General features: G+C 36.2%; 1 protein-coding gene across 1 annotated transcript; it reads left to right on the forward strand.

The window, feature by feature from the left end:
- Positions 1–4,471: 4,471 nt before the first annotated feature.
- NME8 (NME/NM23 family member 8) lies at positions 4,472–20,326 on the forward strand. The gene is made up of 15 exons (XM_041466636.1): positions 4,472–4,504; positions 4,598–4,655; positions 5,564–5,670; positions 6,701–6,772; positions 7,812–7,928; positions 8,853–8,919; positions 10,141–10,217; positions 11,483–11,575; positions 13,592–13,737; positions 15,040–15,221; positions 16,327–16,471; positions 17,354–17,458; positions 18,136–18,287; positions 19,296–19,440; positions 20,034–20,326. Exons 1-15 carry the CDS (start codon positions 4,472–4,474, stop codon positions 20,254–20,256), a joined length of 1,722 nt encoding a protein of 573 aa, XP_041322570.1. The 3' UTR covers positions 20,257–20,326.
- The last annotated feature ends 3,975 nt before the right edge of the window (positions 20,327–24,301 follow it).

Below are 24,301 nucleotides of genomic sequence, written 5' to 3' on the forward strand. Positions count from 1 at the left end.
TGCAGAAGAGCTGGGAAGGTCAGATGTTCTGTCATCATGAGCAGTCCTAGACTGAATCCAGGCAGAGAGGCAGGAGGAGCACTAGGACACGTGCAGGAAAGCTAACATGCAGAGGGCATAGATTGAATTCACTGTAGCACCAGTATGTGCATGTGGACTAGAGAGCTACAAAAGAGACAACAAAAGTTTATAAATTAAGGTGATCAAGGCCTCCACTGTGTTTACAAGCAGGTGGTCATCAGAGCTACATATGCATTGGCTTCTAAGCATATACTAGGACACATAGAAAGACTGACTAGCAGGAAAAATGCATCTCTAGTTTTGTCTCAAGGGTTACAAGTCTCAGCAGGGTGCACAACAGCTTTCCATTACCTTGTAAAAGAATGTTAATCATTTGGAACCAGGTCACTCTGGACAATAACAGCTCATGACAAAGAGTATACCTGAAATCAAGTGGTATGCACAAAATGGAGTGAAATAGTTTAAAAGTTACTAAAAAAAATTATGCAATCATTCATCATGAATCCATTGTGGTTTATCCAATGCATGTTTTCATTATACTTTTCATATACATTATACCAAACTTGAATAATTTTGATTCAGGGAAAAACCTCATACTCCTACCCCTTCTCTCTGGATGCCTTTTATAATGACCATGAATACTGTTGGTCTACATAAGCTGTCATCATTAAATTAATTAAAAACTTTATAGAACTATACACTCTAAACTAAAGAAGGATGATCTTTTTTTATTGTTCAGCATTTTGAAATACCAAATCAGTTTACATTAACTATTTTGTGATATCCAAAGCATACATATAATTCATTCCAACAGAGCAGTTAAAGAACAGGCTGTGTCAGCCTTTTAACATTTGGTACATGAGCATTACCTCATTCTAGTGTTTTTCTGCAATACTTTTTTGAGGGGAGGGGTTTTGTGACATATAAAACACTGTCTGTTCATGAAGAAAGTGGTCTGGATAAAAAAGTCAGTAGTTTGTGAAGGAAACCCCAAAAACATAGCCTAGTCTTTGAGTCTTTAACTTCCACATGGCAGTGGGGTTAATATCTCATCTTTTGTAGTTCTTTCCAATTTTGTACGTCTATGAAGGTTTCAAAAGTGGTTTTTCTACTTCATGCAGGAAAATAAAGACTATTCAATGGCACTCTCCCACTCCCAAGCAGGCCAATGCAGAGCTTGTACTAGTTCCAAGGTTAGGGTTTTCCAGTAAAAAATGTAGGAAGTGATTTAGGTTGGCCATATAAACACATTATTTCCAATCTGAATACGAAATCTCTCCTGCCATCTAGTTGATCTAATCCAAGATGTTTAGGCAGAATCTCAGCACTGAAAACTGCTGCAACTCTGTGGAAACACTGCCTCATTGCCACTGCTGCAGAATGAACATCCATCAATTTGGGAAGATTTAACTGTGAGGAAGAACATCTATTCTAGTGCCTCTAAGAACTTGTTTTCCCTACCTTTTTCTTCATATTATTTTCATGAAATAAAAGTTTCTTTGGGGCTTTGCAAGTCATGCTTTGGTAAGCAGCAGAAGAATGCTCAAGAAAAGCTACAAGAAAGTCACTGAAACTAGATTTTCTTAAGAGGTGGTAGACACACATGACAGGACATTGGGTAGGGTTTCAAAAATAAATTGGATACAAGGACAATTTATAGTTCTGTAACAACATGCATATGTGAAATGTGTGCAGTTTAGAGACACCAATATTTGATTTGTGAGCATTCTCAAGCCTTTACCTTCACAAAGAAATTCCCACCAGTTACAATGCCTGTAAGAGTTAATACATATAAATAACCAACTGTACTGCGGAATTGTGCTTTCTACATATATAAATAAGTTTTGCCGTTATCTTCTGTGACTTTTTGGGGGCTGCTGAGGTGCAAATGTGCATCTTTAAAATGGTAACTTTGTTTTGCACCAGCATGATGACAGACCTGTACTGATACTGCATGAGCACGGGCAGTCACCACTATTTGGCTTTTGAGACCCTCTTTTGCTCACCAGGACCACCACTAAAAGCTTCCTCTTTTAGTCTCCATTGTCTCACAATTTGCAAGTAAGACAGAGTGAAGACAGATCATTAATTAGGTGCCAAAATTAATTTTCTCACATGTTAAAAGGATAAGGTTGACTCTCCCTAGGATAAAGAAAACAGAGAAAATGGTGACGCTTCCTCCCAACCTTTCACTCTATTTCCCTTTCAGCCTGTATCTCAGCTGTCTGTGCCATGTCAACCCCAGACTGATAAAATGATGGGGGGGAAATGGGTGATGGGGGGAAAACGACCCTTGGAGATGGAGCAGAGGTGGGGCTGGGCAGATAAAGGATGGAGGAGGCCGTTGGGGCCGTTGAGGAGCGGCAGTTGGGCAGCCACAGAGTGTCCCCAGGTGAGTGGTTTCGGAAGGATAGGTGCTGGGTGGGCCTGTGTGCTCCTGAGTGGACTCCCAGCTCAGGGCTGAGTGGTACCCAAGCCACTGTGCTGTGGTGTGCTTACTGTGGAGGGTGTGTGTCAAACCACGCGAGTGTCTGGGAGCTCTTACTGGCTACGACATCTGGTGTAGAGCAGTGTCGGCCCTGAACTGGCCTGTGCGTGTGCATTTGTTCACTTACACGTTTCTCTGTGTGTGTGTATGGGCAGAGGATCCACCAGAGTGCCACCTAGGAACTCCCAAGGATCCACTGTCATACACAAGAGCTTATGCTCAGGGTGTTATGTGTCTGTAAGCATATACACACAGCAGCATGTCAAAATCTCACAAGCTCTTGGGTATCTTCATGTGTATATGTGTGATGAGGGTTTGTGCTAAGATGTTGAATGGCTATGTGCAAAGGCTCTGCATATTTGAGTATCAGTTTGACAGTGTATCTGAGTGTGCACCCAGGTCTATTTTTATGTCTGACTAGTTCAAGGAGGCAGTTTTGGTTGTAAAGAGTGTAGTAAGAGATGCAGAGTTGGCACATCCATGATGAAGCACGGATAGAAAAATGCCTTTTGTCAAGGTTAGAGAAGCATGTTGCCCGTATCATAGACAAAGGAGAAACTCTGCTTGTCTGTTCAGGTTTAATCAGTATAGTACTGACTGCATTACTGAGGGAATGTTATGTGAAAATTTTAATTAAAATTATAGATGTCACGTGTAGTCTGTCACATACAGCTACTACACCAGACTAATGTGCACATTTGCATACTTTCATACAGCAGCACGTCTGTGCTGCAGTGCTTTGCTTTGCCATCTGATTGTGTATGACTGCATATATTTAGTTGGAGAGCATGTGTAGAATGATTGGGATGTATAGGCCATTTTCATGCACTGGTTTATGTTTTGCAGAACTGATCTTGCAAAGAGTTGATTGTCATCGCTCAGTGACAGAAGGTAACAATGAAAGATAGGTTATTTTGATGAAGATTTCCTACTAGTATGACATATTTCCATCTGCCAGTTCCCTCTAGTGTCAGTAGTGAGCATCATCTCCTTAGAGTCTTTAAAGGATATGAATTAATGCCATGCTTTCTACCATCACCTGGTTTAAAGGATTTGAAGAAATCCTGCATTTAAAATTTTAGTCCTTACCAACAATTTTACATGAAATGTGAAAAAAGCACGAGATTAAGAGATCTCATATTCTCTCCTATGCCTCAATCTGTGCTGTGAAGGGAACAGCTTTGGTGAGCGTATCAGGATGGTTTAAACCCTGGACATATTTGCTGGTTGACTTCTCAAATAACAACGCAAGAGGAGGTCACTCACATTCATGGAGGCACTATCATTTTCCCTGAGGCAAAGACCACCATCTTAACCAAGAACTCTAGAAACTCAAGCTGCCCATGCTGAAGTCAAACTCCACCCACATATGTATCAGAGCTGTTTTTCTGTCCAGTTCACAGTTAATTGTCTATCATAAATATATGAAGGACATTATTTATTAATGACAGAATGATAAATGTATCAGGATTCGGTTTGGGAGTTTAGTTATGGGACACAAGTATGTCATTGCTTTTTATGTATCCCAGCAGACAGGAAGACTGATTTGATGTTATTGGAGTTGAAGCTCTTTAATCAATATTTTTCTGAAATGGCTCAGTGTTACAGCAGCTGTCATCCTCCCATCAAAATGCCTGTGGCTATTCTGAGCACAGTGATTATAAGCTTGAAAGATTGTTGAGGTCAAAAGTTCTGCCCACCCTAACAGATTAAGATACTAAATTTTCTTCTGTTTCTTGTGCCATATGGGTTTTGCAAACAAGTTGCATATTTCTCCACAGAATTCCAAAGCAGAGTATCAGCTACCATCATTGTAGGGGCTTCAGTTGAGTTAATTGCTAAGGGAATTAGAAGGCAGTGATACTTTGAGAACCATAAAAATCAGTTCTGTATGTCACATGGTCTTTTAAAAAACTTTTAAAATGCTTCAGATTTCAATATTTTTCCTATAATCACAGGGAAATGGCTGGCAAGAAGAAAGAAATTGCGCTCCAGGTATAAATCCTAATTATTTGAACAACTTTGGAGGGAAATAGATGCTTTTTCTGCCTTTTTAGATTATTAAAATGTTAATTAATTTTGTTTCAGACCATAATAACCAATGAAGAGCAGTGGGATGAAATGCTGAAGATAAAGGGTATAGTAGGTACTAACAGCTGATATTTTCTTTTTAATCTTTCATGGACATATGTGCATGTTTTCATATTTATATATTAGCTTTAATAGATACTCTAGAAGACTAGCACCATATCTTTTAAAGAAAGGCTATATTAATATATATTTACAAAGATATATAATAGAGCCATTGAACCATACAATTCTTTCATTTGGAAAAGACTTTTAAGATCATATATTACAATTATGAATATACAGTATCTTATATGATAAATACTCATCAAAATAGTATTTATTTAAATTTTATTCTTATATACTGCTGTACACCAATGTTTAGAAAATACCTTTCCAATATGGTATTCTCCATGGTAGGGAGTTGGATGCTTCTGTGTGTAAAATCTTTCACAGACTAAATAATTATTGCAGCATTCTAGAGAATGCATGACATGCATTATTCCCAGTTTTTAGTTCATTTAGTCCAATAACTGTCTCCTAGGTGTCCTAGGAACTGTTTTTTGGTAAAAGGGAAAAATCTGTAAGAGGATCATATCTGCAGAAGGATAGTAATAGGCAAAGGCTCAGGGAGGTGAAAATCCTGTAGAATAAAGGTCTAGATAAGAATGAAAACCAACAGAGGGAAAGGAGAAGAGAAAATAAAAGGAAAAGGAATATGAGAGAAAAGTCGCTATTTGGATTAATCATCTCAAAGAGTATTCTGAAGTAGGCCTCCAATGTCAAAAGTAATTGAAATTAAAGAGTATGTATCCAGTAATGTATCCACTGAATCCATTGATGTATTCATGATACATTCATTGTCTAGAAGAGGACTGAAAGATCCATGTGAATGCCTTCCGAGTGCTGCTTCAGCACAAACATAAATGTCTCATTTTATGAGTTCCTCAAGTCATCTGTTTGTAATTCCAAACTATTACATTTTAGTAATAGATGTGTATCAAGCTTGGTGCGGTCCTTGCAAAGCTGTGCTGAATTTATTGAAAAAACTAAGGAACGACTTTAGTGAAGACAATGTGCTACATTTTGCCGTGGTAAGGACACAAATCCTGTGTGTGACCATATTTACATTTTGATTTAAATATATCTTCTGATCTGCATAGGCACAGCTTTCATTTCACTGTCCTTATACTGAGTTACCATAATTTTGGCATGTTGCTTTCCCTGTATGTATCCTCATAAGAATCTGTTTAGAAGTAGATTAGAAATGGCAATAAATATGTAAGAAGCTATAATAAAAAAGAGCTGATATCCCACAATATTTTGTTTTCCTTGATGAGATTGAAGAAATATTCAAAAGCCAGACTACATGACTTTTAGTTTTAGGTCTCTGCATTATGGACTATTGCATTTAAAATTCTTACATCCCTGAAAAACTGTTGCATCTTTGCAAATGCTACCTTTTATTTCATTTTGAAGAAGACAAAAAGGGGGAAATTAAAAAAAAAAATCCCAAAACTGTAGTAGTAAAAATATTTGTTACACTAGCAGTATATATATATATATGAGTGTATTATACCTCCTATTTAAGGTAGTTAAATTTATTCCAAAGACTCACTTTATCCAAGATGTTGACCAAGTTCATCCTTTTTCACATTAGTGAAAACCTAAGATTCCATGATGAAAGAACTTTTCAGAAAAAGATGAGTTTTTTTCTACATGAAAAAGGCAGGGCGTTATGTTCCAAGACTATCTCATGTGTTTCATGCAGTTGACCACATTTCACAAAAAAATTAATACACTGGATAAGCTCTTCCATCAAGACTGTATAGGCTACTTCTTCATTTATATATGTTATTATAACCTACATGAGAAAATAGTATCAAGAGAATATATTTTTCCATGATTAAGTGCTGTAATACAAAGGGAGGACAATCCCATGTTACCAAAACAGCTCTTTCTTCATCACTGTAAGGACTGTTAGTTGTATTTAGGACTGCAGTTTGAGTTTGCAACACCAAAGTAAATAAGAGTGGTGTTTTCCTGCAAGTAAAAAGGTTTTCTTTATACATGCATATGCATACATACTTATGTAAGCAAATAATCTTTTTTGTCTGACTTCAGGCAGAAGCTGACAGCATCGAAATTCTGAAACCGTTTAGGAGGAGCTGTGAACCTGTGTTTCTTTTTTGTGTTGTAAGTACATCACATCAGCTTCCTTTAATGTGCTGCCTATTTCTGCCTTAACTTTTCAATAGATTTTAAATTAGACATGAAGCTGTATATCTTTACATTTTGAACTTTGGAGGATGATACTATCTGATGGTTTTTACTTGAGCCATTTCCCATGTCTGAATCTGGTGGTTCTCAAGCACATTTTTGTTGCCGCTGTTGCACATACAGCCACAGAAGAATTGTGGTAGTCACTGTTTTGGTAGTCAGTGAGAAATCCAGGTAAGTTTTCCAGGTTTGCCTTACATAAAGTGGCTACATGTGGTTACACTGAAATGATTATTTTATGCACCATTTTCATCATGGAAAGAGAGTTTACATTTCCTGGCATTATACGATTTTTAAGATAACAGATTAAATTGTGCTTTCATACTTGAGGAACTGTAGTAATTAATCATATATTTATTATCTCTCACTGATGGACACAGAAAGCTGGTTCTCCTAGGACACAGCTGTAGTGCACTGCTCACTTAAGAAGAGATGGGGGTTGTTTTAACTTGAGGGTGCCAGGATTTGAATTTCCATAAGTGAGGACTAAAGATAATGACACTTTCAGGACTCTCTCAGGTTTGAATCTGAATGCTGCCTAGAAATGCTAGCAGTATTTTTGGTCACCATTAGCTTAACTACTGTGCACCTGAATGTGGCAGAGAATGCAGTGAAAAGTCACACACACACAAAAAAAAAAGATGGAAAACTCCATGTTACAGAAATTGTGAACAAATAAAATCCATATTTGCATTTGCTTCCAACTGTATTATTAGTATTGAGCTTAGAAATAAAAACAGAAAATTTGGTAAAGAAGGAAACAATGAATTAAATGCACAAAAGTTTCATTCTGAAATAATAGAGGCAGTAGTAGCTTTGGCATTCCCTTCAGTGGGCATAAGAAATGATCCTTAGCTGGAAAAAATTAGCAAGATATTGCATGTTTCAAAAATTCAAGTAAATGTGTAACTTAAGTGATGAAAACACACTGAGAGTGTTATTTTCTCTTCAACAGCATGGTAAAATTCTTGCAATGGTGAAAGGTGTAAATGCTCCTCTCATAACTAAGATAGTAACAGATTTAGTGCAAGAGGAGAGGGAAATTGCAGCTGGAGAGAAGGAACGTGCTGAGGTACTGACAAACCAGATACTCATGCATAAATGTATATTTTTAGTACCCTTACACTGTTTCTCTAAATGTCTATGATGGTGTTTAGATAATGTTTAATTTTTTGCATTTTGGCTCTAACAATAAAACTATATATATGATGCGCCTATTTTATAGAAATCAAGCAAAATTATCTGGGTTCTAAGACACTTTTAAAGATCATCCAGCTCAACCCCTCTTGCCACAGGCGGTGGCACCTTTCACTAGATCAGTTTGCTCAGAGCCGTGGGGATTGCTCTGTACCTAATGAATCCAGTTTGCTGCAAAAAACAAAGGCCATTCAACAAGTGCATTCTATCACCTTTGACTCCTGAATTCCAGGTAACATGAGGACACAAGGACAGCTCAGTCTGACGTCAATAGCCTGCACTGTGAAAGATCCCACTGTTGGAATTCACAGTAGCAGCAGAGTCAATCTTCCCTTGTTGCTTGTTGTCCTCAGAACCCCCAAATTTCCATTATGGTACTGTATATAAACTTAACAAATTTACAGGTTAGCCTAGCAATGTAAGAAATGGAGAGATGGATGAAATGCCACTAGCTCATAAATGTTTTAGTAATCTTTTTTCTTTCAGGACTAAGTATTTTTTAATATATAGCTTAGGAACTACATCATATGAAACAAAAACATGGGAAATAATCATGTCTCATTGCTTATTTTGTTTAAATGGAAATGAAAGAACTCCACAAAAAGAGCTTTTTAACAAACTGAAATTCAGTTAAGGAAAATCAGACTGACCAAAGGTGCTTCTTAGAATTGCTTGTTTTCCAGGGTAGAAAATCCATTCTTACATTAAGATAAATGTGTTATAAAGATGTCACAGCTGTGTTTGGTGACTTTACTTTTGAACTGGTGATGCACTTTTACTCCATTTGCTATTACCTTAGGTAGAAGAACTCGTATTTCATGAAGAAGGTTCATCAGAAGGGTCTGCTGAGGAGGTTGTAGAGGAGGGTAAATATATTTTATTTATTTTAGAAATGTTAACAGAAAGAAAGAGAACAAATATCTTTTGATTAATAATTGTCTATGTCTAGTACTAATAGACCTTCCTTTGGATGCGTTAACAAAATTCTATGATTGAGCTTTCTTCTGTAAGGAATTAATGTACTGGACTGTCAGCATCCACATTTTCACCGCCACACTGAGAACCTTCAGACTTTAGACAGAAGTGATATGTGCCAGGGAATTTTCCTGTGTAAAGTTAAGGCCTGAAAGTCACTTCTACACGGTCCCTGTGTGAGGGCTATACTTCTGTTGAGGTGGAGTACCAAGATGGGGCCAACCTGAGAGGACTGGAAGAGTTAATCTGTGAAGCAATGGCATGCCTTCTCTCAGATTACTCTTTCACCAGATTAGATTTGATAACAGATTTAAAAACAACATAAATCCACGGTAGCAGGATAAGCTTCCAAAAGCTTTTTATGATTGAAAAATAAGCACCATCCTGTTTAAAAGTCCTGTCTGTGATTTATCTCAGGTTTTTCATTAGCTGAGACCTACATCTTTTCTATTTTTATTGTTATCTGTGGTTACTTAATGTTCCTACTGCTTCATCTATGCAGAGAATGCCATTGTACAACTCTGAGATGGAACAAACTCCTCCACCCTCTCCTTCTTGATCTTGCTTTTTCTTTTCCCCGTGAGAGGCATTAGGCCACAGTCATGGCATCCCTTTTCCTTCCTCTTCATGGTTTGATTTGTTTGTTTTGTTTTTTTTTTTAATTGTATGGTTCAGCTGGCATCTTCCTGACCTCAGCTTTAGCCTATATTTTTTCTCATAAACCCTCTGAGACCTAGAAGTACAGTATTATCATTTAACAATTATCTACAGACTTCACACTAATCCCCAAAACCTAAAAATGATAGAAAATCAGAAAACAGAGCTTCAGCTCAGGTTCAGCTTCAGGTTAGGGGATCTCTCAGACACTGTAATACACTAACATTTGGCAGGAATACTTTCCGTAACACATGCAGTTGCTTAAGTGTTTGTAGTATTGGTAACAAGTAGTAGTCTGCTGTTTCCATTATCACTATCTTAAATTCTTCTACAGTTTTTGGGATCAGATTGAGTTACAGTCAAATGCTTAACTGCAAACTTCAGGTTCAGTAAAGACGATTCCATTTATTTTGATGAATGTGTTACTTAGCACATTATTTTTTCCCTTTTTTCAGAAGTACTTACTTATTCTGTTGGAATTATAAAACCTGATGATGTCTTAGCAGGACGTGTAGAAGAAATTAAAAAAAAGGTAGAAAGAATTTTAAAGTATTCATTTATTCTATTTACTTAAGAGACATAATAGCAAAATGTAAGGTTAAGTAGATCCTAATTTATGCCCAGACTTTGGAACAGAATCTGATAAAGCTTCTCTGCTAAGGATGATAAAAGCACATTAACTTTTACCTGAAACAATACGACATTTAAATTTATACTATTGCTTTAATATTCTGTGCCAGCAGAAGTTAGACATTGATTCATATTGCTTCTGTTATGAAAAAATAAAAAGTCTTATAACAATATATATCAAGACCAAATTAAAAGAATTGTAATAAGTGTTATGACAGGGATAGTGAACTTTGCAGGAAAGGGAATCAGAGGGCTATATGAATTCTTTCTGCAAAGAAAAATTCTTAATTACTTTACCTTAGCTGGAAAGGAAGGAAGCTCAGTAAAGAGGAAAAAAAAAAAAAAAAAAAAAAAAAAAAAAAAGGCAGTTCTTGAAAAGATTTTAGCTGGAGCAGCTGCTACTTGGCCCATGAGGTGTGTTCTCCAACACAGGATGCACAGACAGCTTTGCTGGGGCAGGCTGAAAACACTCAGCAGCACCACCACAGGGGTTTTTAGGGAGCAGAGTGCCGGTACACAGTTAATATTGGTGTATCATCAGTACTGGGGCTGGATACTGCCTTGGCTGTTAAAATGTCAGTATATGGTACAAACCTCATACCAATGGACTGTGAACTTTGATGCAAGACATATGTGTGCATGTCTCACAAAATGCTTGCATTTAGTGTAGTAACTTAGCTTAAAACAGAAAATCATAAAGTAGATTCAATTTTTTCCTTACTTGCTGTTTCAAAAGCCAATTAGTTTAGCCTAATACAACAACTGTTAACAAGTGCACATTTATGTGACTACTATGGCTACAATATAATTTATAATTTCTTGCAACATAAATTGCATGTTAACCACTCATAGTGATCCAAAGGAGTTTAATCAATGTGAAATAAAAGGGATTATTAACTATTGAATGAATTTACTTCTTACGTTGAACTGCACTATATTTTTTCTCTAACATTAATTTAGAGGTATTGTAATCCTGAATTTAAGTGAAGTGCTTTGAAAGGCTGAAAGTTCAGTTTAGGCAAAGATAGCAGCTATATTTTGAATATTTCAGAGAATTTAAAATTTAAGATAGCTTCCAAAACTAATCAATCTTCAGATTTACAATAACATATGATTTTGTATGTATCTATTTTAAAATGCCCCTGAGTAATAACTGAATAATTGCAGATTAAAGATGCAGGATTTGACATTGAAGCAGATGAGGAGAGGATGCTTACTGAAGAGCAAATCAGAGTATTTTATGCCCGGAATAAAGATGAGGTAAACCACATTAAAAACATAAATTAAAGGAACAAGTAAAACATATAATTGTTACTAGATGTGCTTGCAAATCACTGTATGGTAAATTTTAGGTATATTGAAGAACTGAATTAATGTATATTTAGTACATAAAAAAAGAGATATTCCCTCTCCCTTTTTTTTTCACTGACTCATATAAATATCACTATGTAGCAATACAATATTCCAACCAAATTAAAATTACCTCCAATTAAATACTAAAAGATTTAGTTCTTCTTTCTGTTATCTAAATGTGTGTGATCCTTAGACATGGAGCTAAATTTATAACACTATTTATCAAAATAAAATTATACTGATTTTAAAACATGTTGTGAAAGGCCTAGTGACCTTTGTAGGAAAGAAAATGAGAGTGCTGTATAGATTATTTCTGCAATTACTTGACCTTGGCTGAAACATGGCACAACCCCAAAATCCAATGTGATCTATGTGAGACTGCATATCTATTTGACATATATCTTTTCAGCCAGAAAATAAGTGATATTACATATCATACTTTTTTTCTTTCCAGATTTTATCATGGGGTCGTTCTGGGAATAAATATGTGAACAGGCAGAGAGGGAAAGCCTCTCAGCCAAAATCTATGTTTTTTTGTGCCTTGCCCTATATTAGGGGACAAAAAAATAGCTAAAGACAGATATAAAGTTCAAGAAAATAATTAAATTAGGCTGTCCACCATTAAATGGCAGTGTTCTAGCAAACTAGCACCTGGATATGGTCATATTTTCTAGCAGTGTGATAACTAAAATTAACTCTTCAGAAGGATCTGAGACAAAAAATGAAGTTTCTTAGCAAATATTTATACCTTCTGCTATATGTGTAAGATAGACAGAGGCTGGTAATATATTCAAACAAACAGTTTGTTTGATTTTATTAGAGGAAGAAATGGAAGGGTTTGCCTAATCTGAAGTAGAAGGTGGGAAGGTGTTCCTGTGGCATTCCAAATGAACAAGAGTGAGATGAGATGGCTCCTACTAAAGTCAGAGAGAAAAAAAGAATACTGATAGTAATCACTAGATGGCTGCACTATGGTTTAGAAAGGAAGTAACAGGGAGATCTTGCAAGAAACCATGAAGAGCTTGGTTTTAGAAAGCTGGGATTGTAGGTTAGACAGAGGCAGTTTTGAAACAGAGGTGAAAGTAACTCATCTTCATGGGAATAGCAGCCAAATTTGGGACTAGTTGGCTCATCTTGGGAAATGGGTTAAGAATATGCACAGATATGAAGATAATTGAAAGAGAAATGCAATTAATTGAAAGCATATATGTGCATACTTCATCCTTGTATTACTAAAGGAAAAAAACTCATCTGGAATGACATGATGCTGGCTGGTAATGATTTAGTCAAATATTAAAAGGTCAATAGATATCCCCAAGAACAAGGTGACACACAAAAAAAAAATAAAATTAACAACTTACACAACAAGTTTCAAAAGTTATTTTTCTGATGGAAATGTATTTTTATAGGATTGAAAGCTGAAACTGAAGAAGTGAAAAGCACATAGCAAAGAAAATGAAGGGAAAGTCTACAAATGTCTTGCAAACAGCTCAGTGTTCTATATTTATATTGACTTGACTTTTAGTTTCAAAAATTATTCATGGAACTGTATTGTAGTTTCTTATGTCACACTACATGCTGTTTTACAAGCATAGCAAGTGATCACATTGATTTTCTAGATCATTTTCTTCATTCTTCTCATTTGCATTTTAACCTGGAAGAACATCTAGTACTTGTTTAAAGCAGTAATACGACTTTCTTTATCTCAATTTACTTTCTTTTTGGACATTTGATAATGTTGTCTCAAATGATTGATAAAAAAATCTTCCCAAACAATTTATCAGAGTTCTGAGGAATGTATGTGAATGCCAGTTTCAGGAACAGGAATGTATGAGCTACTTTAAAAGCATAACTGTCTCATTTCCAATGACAAACTCAGATTTCCTGCAATTCATGGTGGGGGGGGGAAATTATGTTTTTTAGCCTGACTTTAATGCATTCGTTCAATTCATGATGAGTGGACCATGCCATGTTTTGATCATCACTAAAAAAGAAGCAACTGGTGCTATTCCTCAATGGATAGAACTACAAAAAACAAGTGAGTCTGGTGAGCCTGAGGAGCCAATCAAGTAAGTACCAGTGAAAATGTGTATCTGAGATTCAGTCACAGTGTTCAGAGCACACCATAAACTAAGGCACATTCCTACAGATGCAGATGTGCCCATGTGTGCAGGTCCAGGGAGCAGGCAGAGTTCTTTGTCTAGTCCTTCACGGGACCACCACTAGAGATACAGCCGCAGTTTTCATGGGAATTCAGAAATTCTGTTTCCTAGTTAAAGATGACAAGCCAAGGTCATTGATCTCTTTGAACTCACCTTCAGTGGGCTCTCAGAACAATGGGAACAATGACACACTTCAAAGCTGGTGTAGTCCTTGCAATTCCAGTTCACCCATGCCACGGGACTGCCTACACTGCCTGCACTGAAGGTTGCACTCTTTCCCATGTTTACCCCTATGTTCCTTGGTAAGCTGTAGATATGGCCCAGGGCAAACCAGGGCATGCCTGAGACATGCACTTCTCCCTGGGAACACTCTAAAAGCCAGCAGAGAAGGGGAAGCATACTGGAGTTTGTGTCCCCACCCTGGTCCAAGACACAAAAAAATTTGTAAGGATTAGCTGTTCACAACCATGGTATCTTGAAATGTGTGTTTTTCATCTATGCCAAGGGCTTGAGGAGAATTTTCAGGATGGTAGTTGTATACACAGCCTCGGACAATAGAATATTCACAAAAATCCAAATACTGGATTAAGTTTTATATTTAGACAAGACATTTACTTAACGCAACATGAGCTTAAATACTTTGTCCGAAAATTAATTTGTTATAGTAATTGACATTTTTGTCGATGCGTGCTGCCCTCCTTTCTGCAGTACAATTAAGTACAGCTGGGGAATACTGCATTTTCTAGAAGTGGCCAAGAGGGACTTTATTCATACAGCTGAACAAGCAGGCAAGAAACACTGAGAGGTGTCTCTGTTATCAACAACTCTGTAGTGCTATCATTTTTATGATCGTGCTGTACATAAATTAAGCACAAGACTTCTATTGATCATTCACTGTACACTGTACACTTGTCAATAGTAATTCTATCTCATGAAACAGAGAAATTATTTTGGATAAGCTAGAGGGGAATTGTTAGAGCAGCCTGGCTGAGGTTTCTCCTTCAGAGTACATGATCATGCACTTTTTGAGAAGATTAATAATTCTCTCCTCAGAAATGTTACTTTACTCATTAATCTGAATTTAATAAAAACTTAGTTATACATTCTATCCTTATGTTTCACTAAATTTTAAGAAAGTACGTCTTCAAAAATTCATCTTGTTAACACTAAGCAGTGACTTAAATACTGTATTACTTCATGTTTCATCAGGTTGCCAGGACTCAAGGAAACTGAAAGTCTGGTAAATTTATGTGATGTGCAAGACAGTGTTGAAGATGCCAGCAGACAGCTTGCCTTCTTTTTCCCAAATTTTCATATTGATGAGGCAGGACATAATGCTGCTGAAAGGACTTTGGCCATAATTAGACCTACTCTCTTGAAGGAAAGGCGAAGTAAGTGTTAATAACTGTATTTTCTATCAAGGGTATACAAATATTCTCATATTTTGAATTTTGAATTATAAATTTTAACTCAATTAATGATATTTTTTAGGTTATGCTGTCTCTCCAGCATTAGGCCAGCAGTAATCTTTGTCTGGAATGAAGTTGTGAGGTTAATGTTTTTCATATATTGAGAATGCAAATGTCAATGATATTTTGTTCATTTGGTTAATTTTTCAAGAAATTCTGCAGATGAAATATTTCTAGAAGACCTCTCTGAGAAGCTCGTATTTTCAAATGTAGTATAGGGGACTAGATTTCTCACCATAATAAAGTAGCTGATATTTTTGAACAGCAGGCTCAGGATAGATCAATGGCAAGGGGAACAATATCCAACCCAAGATGTTCTATGCTGCATGAGGCAGTGCTGCTCAAAGGCAGTTCTAAACAGACAGCATTTTTATAGATTAAATTTAAAAATCTACCCCATTACATGATGCTTCATCCAAACAAGTTTACTTTTCTTCTTGGTCATATATTTACATTTCTTCATCGATTTCAAATAGTATTTTTATTTCTAACTTGAGAACCCCTGTACCTGAGCAATCTTATGTGCAGAGAGCGGAAAGACTACTATTTTGATCTTTCCTTGTGAATTTATGTTCCTTATGGTTGTCTAGCATGTTGCTTAGAGCAGCAATTCTACAGTTCATGTTTAGGTAATACACATTAATTTTGTAGGTAATTTTGACTTGTGCCAAATACTGCTTACTTACCCATGTGGTCTTGTAAGACTTAGTTAAATAAACATTTCACCTATTCAAATTCCTTAGACCTTCTTTTGCTGGTAGTAACATGCATCATATTTCTCAGTCAGGATTTCCTACCGAGGTTTTTTAAGGAAGAGAAAGCCTAAATATGATGAGGATCAGTTTTCTGAGGCAACTAATAATGCCCCCTAGCAGTTGCTTTAAATTAGTTTCCTGTTCTTTAGTTAGGAAACAAATTCACCCATAAAAAAATTAACATTATCATTGAAAAGTCCATGTCATTTCTCTTCAAGTGTTCAAATGAATGAATGGATGGCAATTTAGCATTATTTAAATCTATTTAACAGATTCAATCATTCAAAGGATAAAGGATGATGGTTTCCAAATAGCAATGCAGAAAGAAATAATTCTATCTGAGGACCAAGTACGTACATTTTACAAAGAGCATGTAGATCAAGACTACTTCCCTGTCCTTCTAGAGCAAATGACCAGGTAGGTTGAATGAAAAAGGGGAATGTAAATCTATAGACTCTGTATAGAATCAGACAAGACTGAAATTTTCACATTAAATAATTGTTGAATCAGAGACTCACAGAACGGTCTGAGTTGGAAGGGGTCATTATTGCCCATCTAGTTCCAGCCCCTATCATGGGCAGGGACACCTTTCACATGAATAGGTTGCTCAAAGCCCCATCCAATCTGGTGTTGAACATTTCCTGGATAATACATGGCTGCAAGATACACATGTCTAAAAATTTAGTAAAACACAAAACGGGAACAGATAACTGCAGATAATGGAATAATTTCCAAGTACAACAAATAAAAAAAAAAAAATCAAGCCTTTAAAAGTTATTAGCTATTTCATGTTGTTGTATGTATGATGTGTCAGTGGCCAAGTCCACTGATTTGAGTGAAAACAGTTTAGGTCTGCTCTGAGAAGGCTTCATTTAGGTTGTCTGTAGGAGAGCTCTTAAATCTTCAACCAGGCCATGTGCTGGATAACATGGGGAAGAGAAATAAATCATGTTTGGATATTCCCTTCATGGCTGGGGCATGATCAGTCTTTCTCTGTCTTGCCATTGTGACAAAACATAGTAACTTTGCAATTTAAATTCATATTTAAGCCCCATAAGCTTTTATCAGCCTGTATGTGTTTAAATAATCAGATCAATTTTAAGGTCCCCCAGTACTGGGGCTCATCTTCCTAGTCTGGGCTATATATAATCAAATTACTTTTTAAAAGTTCCAAGAGGGGGGTGGGTGGGTTTTTTTTGTTTGTTTGGGTTTTTTTGGGTTTTTGTGTGGTTTGTTTTGTTTTGTTTGTGTTTTTGTTTGTTTGTTTGTTTTCTTAATGCTACTTTTCCCCTTGTACAGTGGTCCAACTCTCATATTGGCTCTAACACGAGAAAATGCTGTATCACACTGGAGAAGTTTACTAGGCCCAAAGATCCTTGAAGAGGCTAAGGAAAATCCAGAGAGGTAATAGTCACAGAAGTAAACCATCACTCACAGCTTTCAACTTACCTTCACATTTCTTATCTCATTCCACATTCCAACCAGTGTAACTGTAGTGCCACCATCTGGAAACAGATACGCATTTCTGCAATTTTTAAAGCTTTTCTTGGAGGTAGTAGTATTATACATAGGAACTCCAGCATTTTTTGAGATATAATGGCTGCTAAACAGAATTAAAATCTGAGTTTTTGAAAGGGGAACTCTTGAGTCAGAGAAAAAATGCTGGTAATACGTATTCTTAATAGTGGGGGGGACTAGGTCTTAAAATACCACCATTATTTTTTCTTGAAATACCACTAAGATTTTCTTGTAGCTTATTGAAAACTTGCATCAGTAGAATATTTTATTTGTGACTAAGTTTCTCCTACACAGTTTATAAACAGACACCTTAGTTCTGCCTGCTTATCACATTGCTCTAGGAAACTGCAATGGTATCACCTTACCTGCTGCTGACAGAAGTGCCATCTCATTAAGAAATAAGTGGTATTTCTTGGAAATATAACAACACCAGTGTTTATATTTCACATTTCACATTTCCAGATCAACACTAATTTATATTCCCTGGGTTGAGGCTAATTATAGTTCAGAGCTCAAAATGGCTATGCTTTTTTAAGTAACTTCACTCTTTTAACGACTCTTAGTTTGCGTGCACAGTTTTCGTTTGAAAATGTACCTATCAATCAGCTGCATGGCAGCTCTACACCCAGCGATGCTCAGAAGGAACTAGAGTTCTTCTTCCCTGAGGAACATACCTTTGCATTAATCAAACCTGATGCTGCTAAGACTCATAAAGGTAAGGCATTTAGAAAGTATGGGCTGTATCTAGTGATGTAATCATTTCTGCAAAGGATTAGCAATGCACACTGCAGTAAATCACATATCTGAAGTACATTTTCTGTGCAGAGAAATGCTTTTACACGGCTTGCATAATTCAGATAGAGATCTCAAACGTGACATTCCTTTTTCTTAAGCTGCCTAAAGGTCTTTCTTCACTAGAATAGTGGTGAATCGAAGAAAGAGAGTTCCTAGCTAAGTTAAACTGTTTTATGGCCAGGCACTTCTGCAGACTAACTGCCCAGCACCTTTATTAGTCAAAGGAGAGAGACACTTGCCAAAACCATATTACTTATTTCAGGCAGGTGTCTCTACTGACTCAAAAGGGGTCACTGCTCAGTTAGATACATTCCCATCCTTGATTTTACTTACTGCCAGTCTAAGGGAATAAGGAGAAAAAAAAAAATCAGAATAAAAAGAGCACTATGTAGAATTCATAATCTTGCCCTAAGGATATTTAAGGATATTTGCTGCCACTCTTAAAAAATCCTATACCTCCACTCACTACTTAGCATTATTCTATTCTGTCCTAACAAATTTCTGTAGTCTTTCATCATTGGCTTTTGTGAGTCTATGTTCCCCTCTTGTGAAAATCCAGACTGATTTTGGTCAGTCAGTTAATGTTTGACACAGCATTACAACTACAGTCCACATTCTGTTTAATGTGAGAAATAACAGTGAATGCAATTGACATAGTTTATTAAAATCTGGGTTTGATATGTGCATCGAGATGGATAATGCAGTGACAATGGTTTCTGCCTATTTTAGAGGACTGCTGCAGTGTTTCTTATGTTGTCCATATTTGGTTTGATATTTTAAGAAAAATTCTAATAGCTATTGGTGATTTTTTGCTAGAAAAAGGCATCTAGTATTTTCATAAACTTTTAAAGTTTGGGTGTTTGGGGTTAGCATTTTTTGCATCTAAACCATTTCAAATTAAAAATGAGCTTGTTTGTCATTCTCCTAGATGAAATAATGAAAAAAGTTAAAGAGGCTGGATTTAGCATCTCAAAGGTAAAAGAACAATCTTTGACTCGGGAAATGGCTGCACATTTTTACAAGGATCACGAAGGAAAACCCTTTTTTGATGAGCTGGTGAATTTTATGACACAGTAAGTGTCTTGGTTTACAGTACTGAGGTATGTAAGTAGACATCACACTTTCTACAGTGCCAACAAAACGTGCTACACCATAACTGGTGCAAGGATTTTACAGCCTGGCGCTCTTTCTGGCAAGTTTAGTAGCTTCTAGCACAGAATACTCTTCCTTTAAAAGGGAGACTTACAATTCTTTTCAAACTTATGGATAGTTTTATTTTTGATTTTATTTTCCCTGAAAAGGAACTGCTTTCCAATGGGATCCTTTTTCTTCTCATGCAGGACAAATATCTTCCTCGTAATATTGTTAGTATAGTTGATAAAAACAGTATGTATTGTCTTGCTTCAGAAAGTATTGTGTGAGAATGTCTTTTGGACAAGAAGTCCAAATCCGAATATCTGATCATCATAAACTCTTTGGCTTTCAAATATGGAATTTTTCCTTAAACAAAACATGCAGAAACAAATTTTAATATTTAAGCAGCTTAATAAAATTAAGACAGTTCGATGCTTATTATAACCCTTCATGGTACCTCTGACATTAAAGCTAAGTCTGCATCTCAGAAATCTCAGAATCGTTTAAGAGTTTTTTAACATTGATTTTACAGGGGTCCATCAGTGATAATGGTCTTATCAAAGGAAAATGCCGTGGAAGAATGGAGGAAACTAATGGGTCCAACTGATCCAGAAGAGGCAAAGAAGACCTGTCCTGAATCAATTAGGGCTCAGTTTGCACATGATATTTTGTCTAATGCTGTTCACGGTGCATCTAATATAGAACACGCAGAGAGAAGCATTCATTTTGCATTTGGAGAGCTGGATGCAGACTAAACAATTAAGAGACAATCTCTGAAAATTGATGCTCATGTAATTAGATGGATTTGTCTACCCAACCACTATATTCAAGACTACATAAACACACTTCTTTTTCTTTAGAATCCATCCAATTTTAGTTGGGCAGGTTTTGTTATCAGCTCTTCTGTATTGCAAAACATAGCAAAGTACTTGTTAGTAATGCCTGTTATGAGTTTGACACTAGTAATGGTTTCTTTATGTAGGTTTAGTAGATGTTTTCTTCTTTTACCATTTTAACAGATTTATGCATTTCCAATAGTTCCAGGATTCTAAAATGTCTTGTGTATAGCTACCTTAAAAAGAGCAAGGACAAGGGTCAAGGAAGGTGATTAAAACACTATTAATGGCACGTCAGCTGGTGATGTGGATCGAGTTCTGCCGTTCCAAACTGCCGTTCCAAACATGAGCTAAAATGGGGCTCCTGGACCCGCTGGCCAGCTCTGTGTGTGCACCCCTGGTGAGACTGCTCTGGGCTATTAAGGTCTACTGATTCCCTCAGGACCCTGAAAAACATTTACATTGTTTATTCATCCTTTTCCTAAATATCTTCTAAGGATTACTTTCACAGGCAGGATAATAAACTAAAAGGTCCTTTTCAGCCCATTTACTTAATTCAAGTATATCAGAGGCACTAAAATATGAAGCCAGCTCTTACATAACAGCTATTCTTGACATGAACCTCCTTGCCAAACTAGCGAGTTCATATCCTGTCCAGTCTAACTTGGCTGGCCTTCATGAAGAACACAAATATTATTCTGTAGCTGATGTATTCTCACATTTGTTGTCTAATCTGTTGAAGGTTGAGATTCTAAAGAATGGCATTCACTTAAAGCAATTTACTTACATCGTTGATTTTAAGTGTGAAGTCTAGAAAGAATGAAGTCCTTCTCATACTTTCTTTATTGCTCCTATTGTATTTAACACAACTAGCTGCTATAAAGACCTTCTTCACAAATATTTCTGTTGTGATGGGGCATTTGTTATTATAGACATTCCTCCAGCAGAAGTTGGACTGAGCATTCTCCTGGTGGCTCATTTTCACCTAGAGCTGCTTTACTGCCACAAGCTCAGCTTGAGGTTCACTAGCCTGTAGGAGCTTATAATTAGTGCAAAATTTATATGTCACCTCACAGAGGTGTGTTCTGAGAAACATACTTCAGGATAGTTATATAATCTTTGGCTTCTTTTTTATTTCAAAAACTCATTAAAACTGTTCTTCCTGGCATTATTTAAACACTCTGGGTCTCTTGGGTCCTGGCATGCTGTACTTTAAACCAAGAAGCAGCCTCAGAAAAGAGCAGATTGCTTGAGTAGTGCAATTTCGCACACATCAATTCATTCATTTCCTCAGATCTTTGCTGCAATTAATGGCTTCTCAACCAGTGGGACAAATACAAGCTGAAAGTTCATGTGGGTTTATTTTTTGACAGGAGCAGAAATGTTGAAAACAGCAAAGTGCTTTTATATCTTATTAAGAGTCCATAACATATCTGGTGGAAGTTTAAAATCAAAGAACTTGATAAGTATCATACAGGGGTGGTGAATACTGTGAATCACTTATTGCTCTGGTGTGAGAAATTTCAGTTTGCTGTGGGGGCACCATAGCTCTGCCTCTGCCTGTTTAAATATGGTGAAATTTTATATGCCAAGTTATTGCTCTTGCTTAACCATTATCCTCCATATTGCATCACATCAGTCTTTAACAATATAACATTTTTGCCGGTTTGGTTTAACTATTGGGTGTTGAAGGATTTTGTCTATTTGGGGTTCCATATTCATGTGTGTCAATTACAATCCCTGCTTTGTGCTTGATGAAAGTGATCCATTAGATTCCATTGAAATATTATGCATAGATCTATGACAGTTTTTTCTTCATGTTGCCTAAGTATCCAAACCCTAACTGAAATGTGGGAACATTTCATTTATTAATGCTCATCTTCTTTCTCCTCAATACATTCTTGATCTTAAAATCTTCTAGCAGCTTTGGAAAGGAGAAATTTAACAGAAACTTCTTAAAATATCAAATATAAGTGTTTCATTCAGATGATTAAGAGATTCAGATTTGCAAAGCTTTTATATCTTCGAGAACAGAAGATTGGAGATTTTATACAATTATCAAAATGTGCATTCATAAGAATTGCAATCAAAATACTGTCAGTATTTTAAGAGATTGCTTTGTCTCTTTAAAATTTTAACTCACCCTGTAGGTATTACATACATTATTTACACTGCCAGCCACTCTACTTTGAAAATTATATTACTGTAATATAGATATGGATGCAATTTTTAAGAATTTGAACATTTCTGGTGGGATCAGCAATTATTTGATTTATAGAGTCAGAAGGCTCCGTTCCAACATAAACTCCATGAATTGTCACAGATTAAAATCTTCCTGCAATTAAATTTACACAAAACTGCTGCACATAAAACTTACAGAAACACTGACTCTGTCCATTTAGCTCATATCTAAATGCCAGTTCAAAAGAGAATGTGGCCTTTACAACTGTTTATTTAGAAAACATCTTGTCTTTCATCATAGAATTAGGTGGTGCAAAGATTTGATTATAATTCTTCCAAGACTAACAAAAGATAACATAATTATTCTTCTGATTTTTGTCCCAGCAGGAGAGAAATGGAACCACAGGGCATGTTTATTTGTACCACAAACCACATATTTCCTTGTTTAGGAACTTTAATGAAATCATAACCTGACACTAAAGACTATATTAAAGATCTGTTTCAGTTTAGAATGATAAACAAGAGGGTTATAAATCTCAAAATACTGTTTTAGAAGAATAAGTATGTCTGATTGTACTGAGATTTTGTATTGAATTACTACACTAAAAAAAAAGACAACTGGAGAAAAAGCTTTTTTTTCCCTGCCAAGAAGATGGAGTCAATCAGCTTGTGGCTCTGAACCACTTTTTTCCCTTTGCTCTGACTGCTGAATGAACTACACTGGCAAGTCAGACATTGCAAGTATCTGTTCAGTTTATCCACAGTTCTTTGTGAGCAAATGGTCAGCTCTCTGGTTACTCTGCTCAGAGAATACATACTGAAGTTCTCTGAGTATGTACAAATTATAAAGTTTTCATCACACTGCAATCACAAGTAGTCAAAATACTTAGGGCGTTCTGTTTGGGGCATTTCTTGGTTAATTTGATACAATCATTAATCTTTATCTGGATGTAGACTGCTTGATATATTTAAGGTACTTTTGGGGCTTGATCTTAATATCCCCATCTAGAGAAAAGGAGTGTTGCCCTCTCTTGCTCTATGCTCATTTCCATAGTGTTTTATCCACCAGCCTTTTGGCAGCAGCAGGAACCAAGCTAATATTAATAGATTACCTGGAAGGCCTCAAGTTGACTGCACATCCAACAAGCAAGTTTGAAATGCTGTTTTACATTCCAATAAAGCTGTTGTTCAATTTCAGAGATGTTACATGAAATGTAGTGTTAGAAGTTGAAATTCACTGCAATTTTTCCAAGCTAGCCTTGGCTAGCTCTAATCAGAAGTAATGCATTTCTATAGAAATTAATTACTTGCGAGTTATTGGGGAGTGGGCGAATTTATAAATGAAAACATAATTTTGAATGTTTGTTGACCCATATTGATGGATTATATTTATTTACAAAATTAATTGTTGCTGATGTAGCTTACCATAAAAATCTGGTTGAGGAAATGTTTTCAGATGTGCATTTACATTCAACTGCTAAGTGCAACCAAAAAGCATGGGTTGGTTGTGCATAATTGAAGTAAATATTTTTTCAGGTTTCATTCCTAGATTTGGAATCTAGGTTGCAATTCTGGATAAAAGAATTTAAGAGCTGTTTGAGTATTTTGGACAGAAAAATCTTCTTTTTATTTGCTTAGGAAGTATTTCTCAGTCATATGCACTGACTGGACGAAAGTTGCAACACTGAATTGAAGTGACCGGGTCAGTCAGGTCTTGTTGGAGGAAGGTTTATGGGCTTTTTAAAAATGTGTTTCATAAAAGAGTTCTGAGTTGCGTTTACAG

The sequence above is a fragment of the Pyrgilauda ruficollis genome, unplaced genomic scaffold (genome assembly GCF_017590135.1).
Source record: "Pyrgilauda ruficollis isolate IOZ18807 unplaced genomic scaffold, ASM1759013v1 scaffold2, whole genome shotgun sequence".
NCBI lineage: Eukaryota > Metazoa > Chordata > Aves > Passeriformes > Passeridae > Pyrgilauda > Pyrgilauda ruficollis.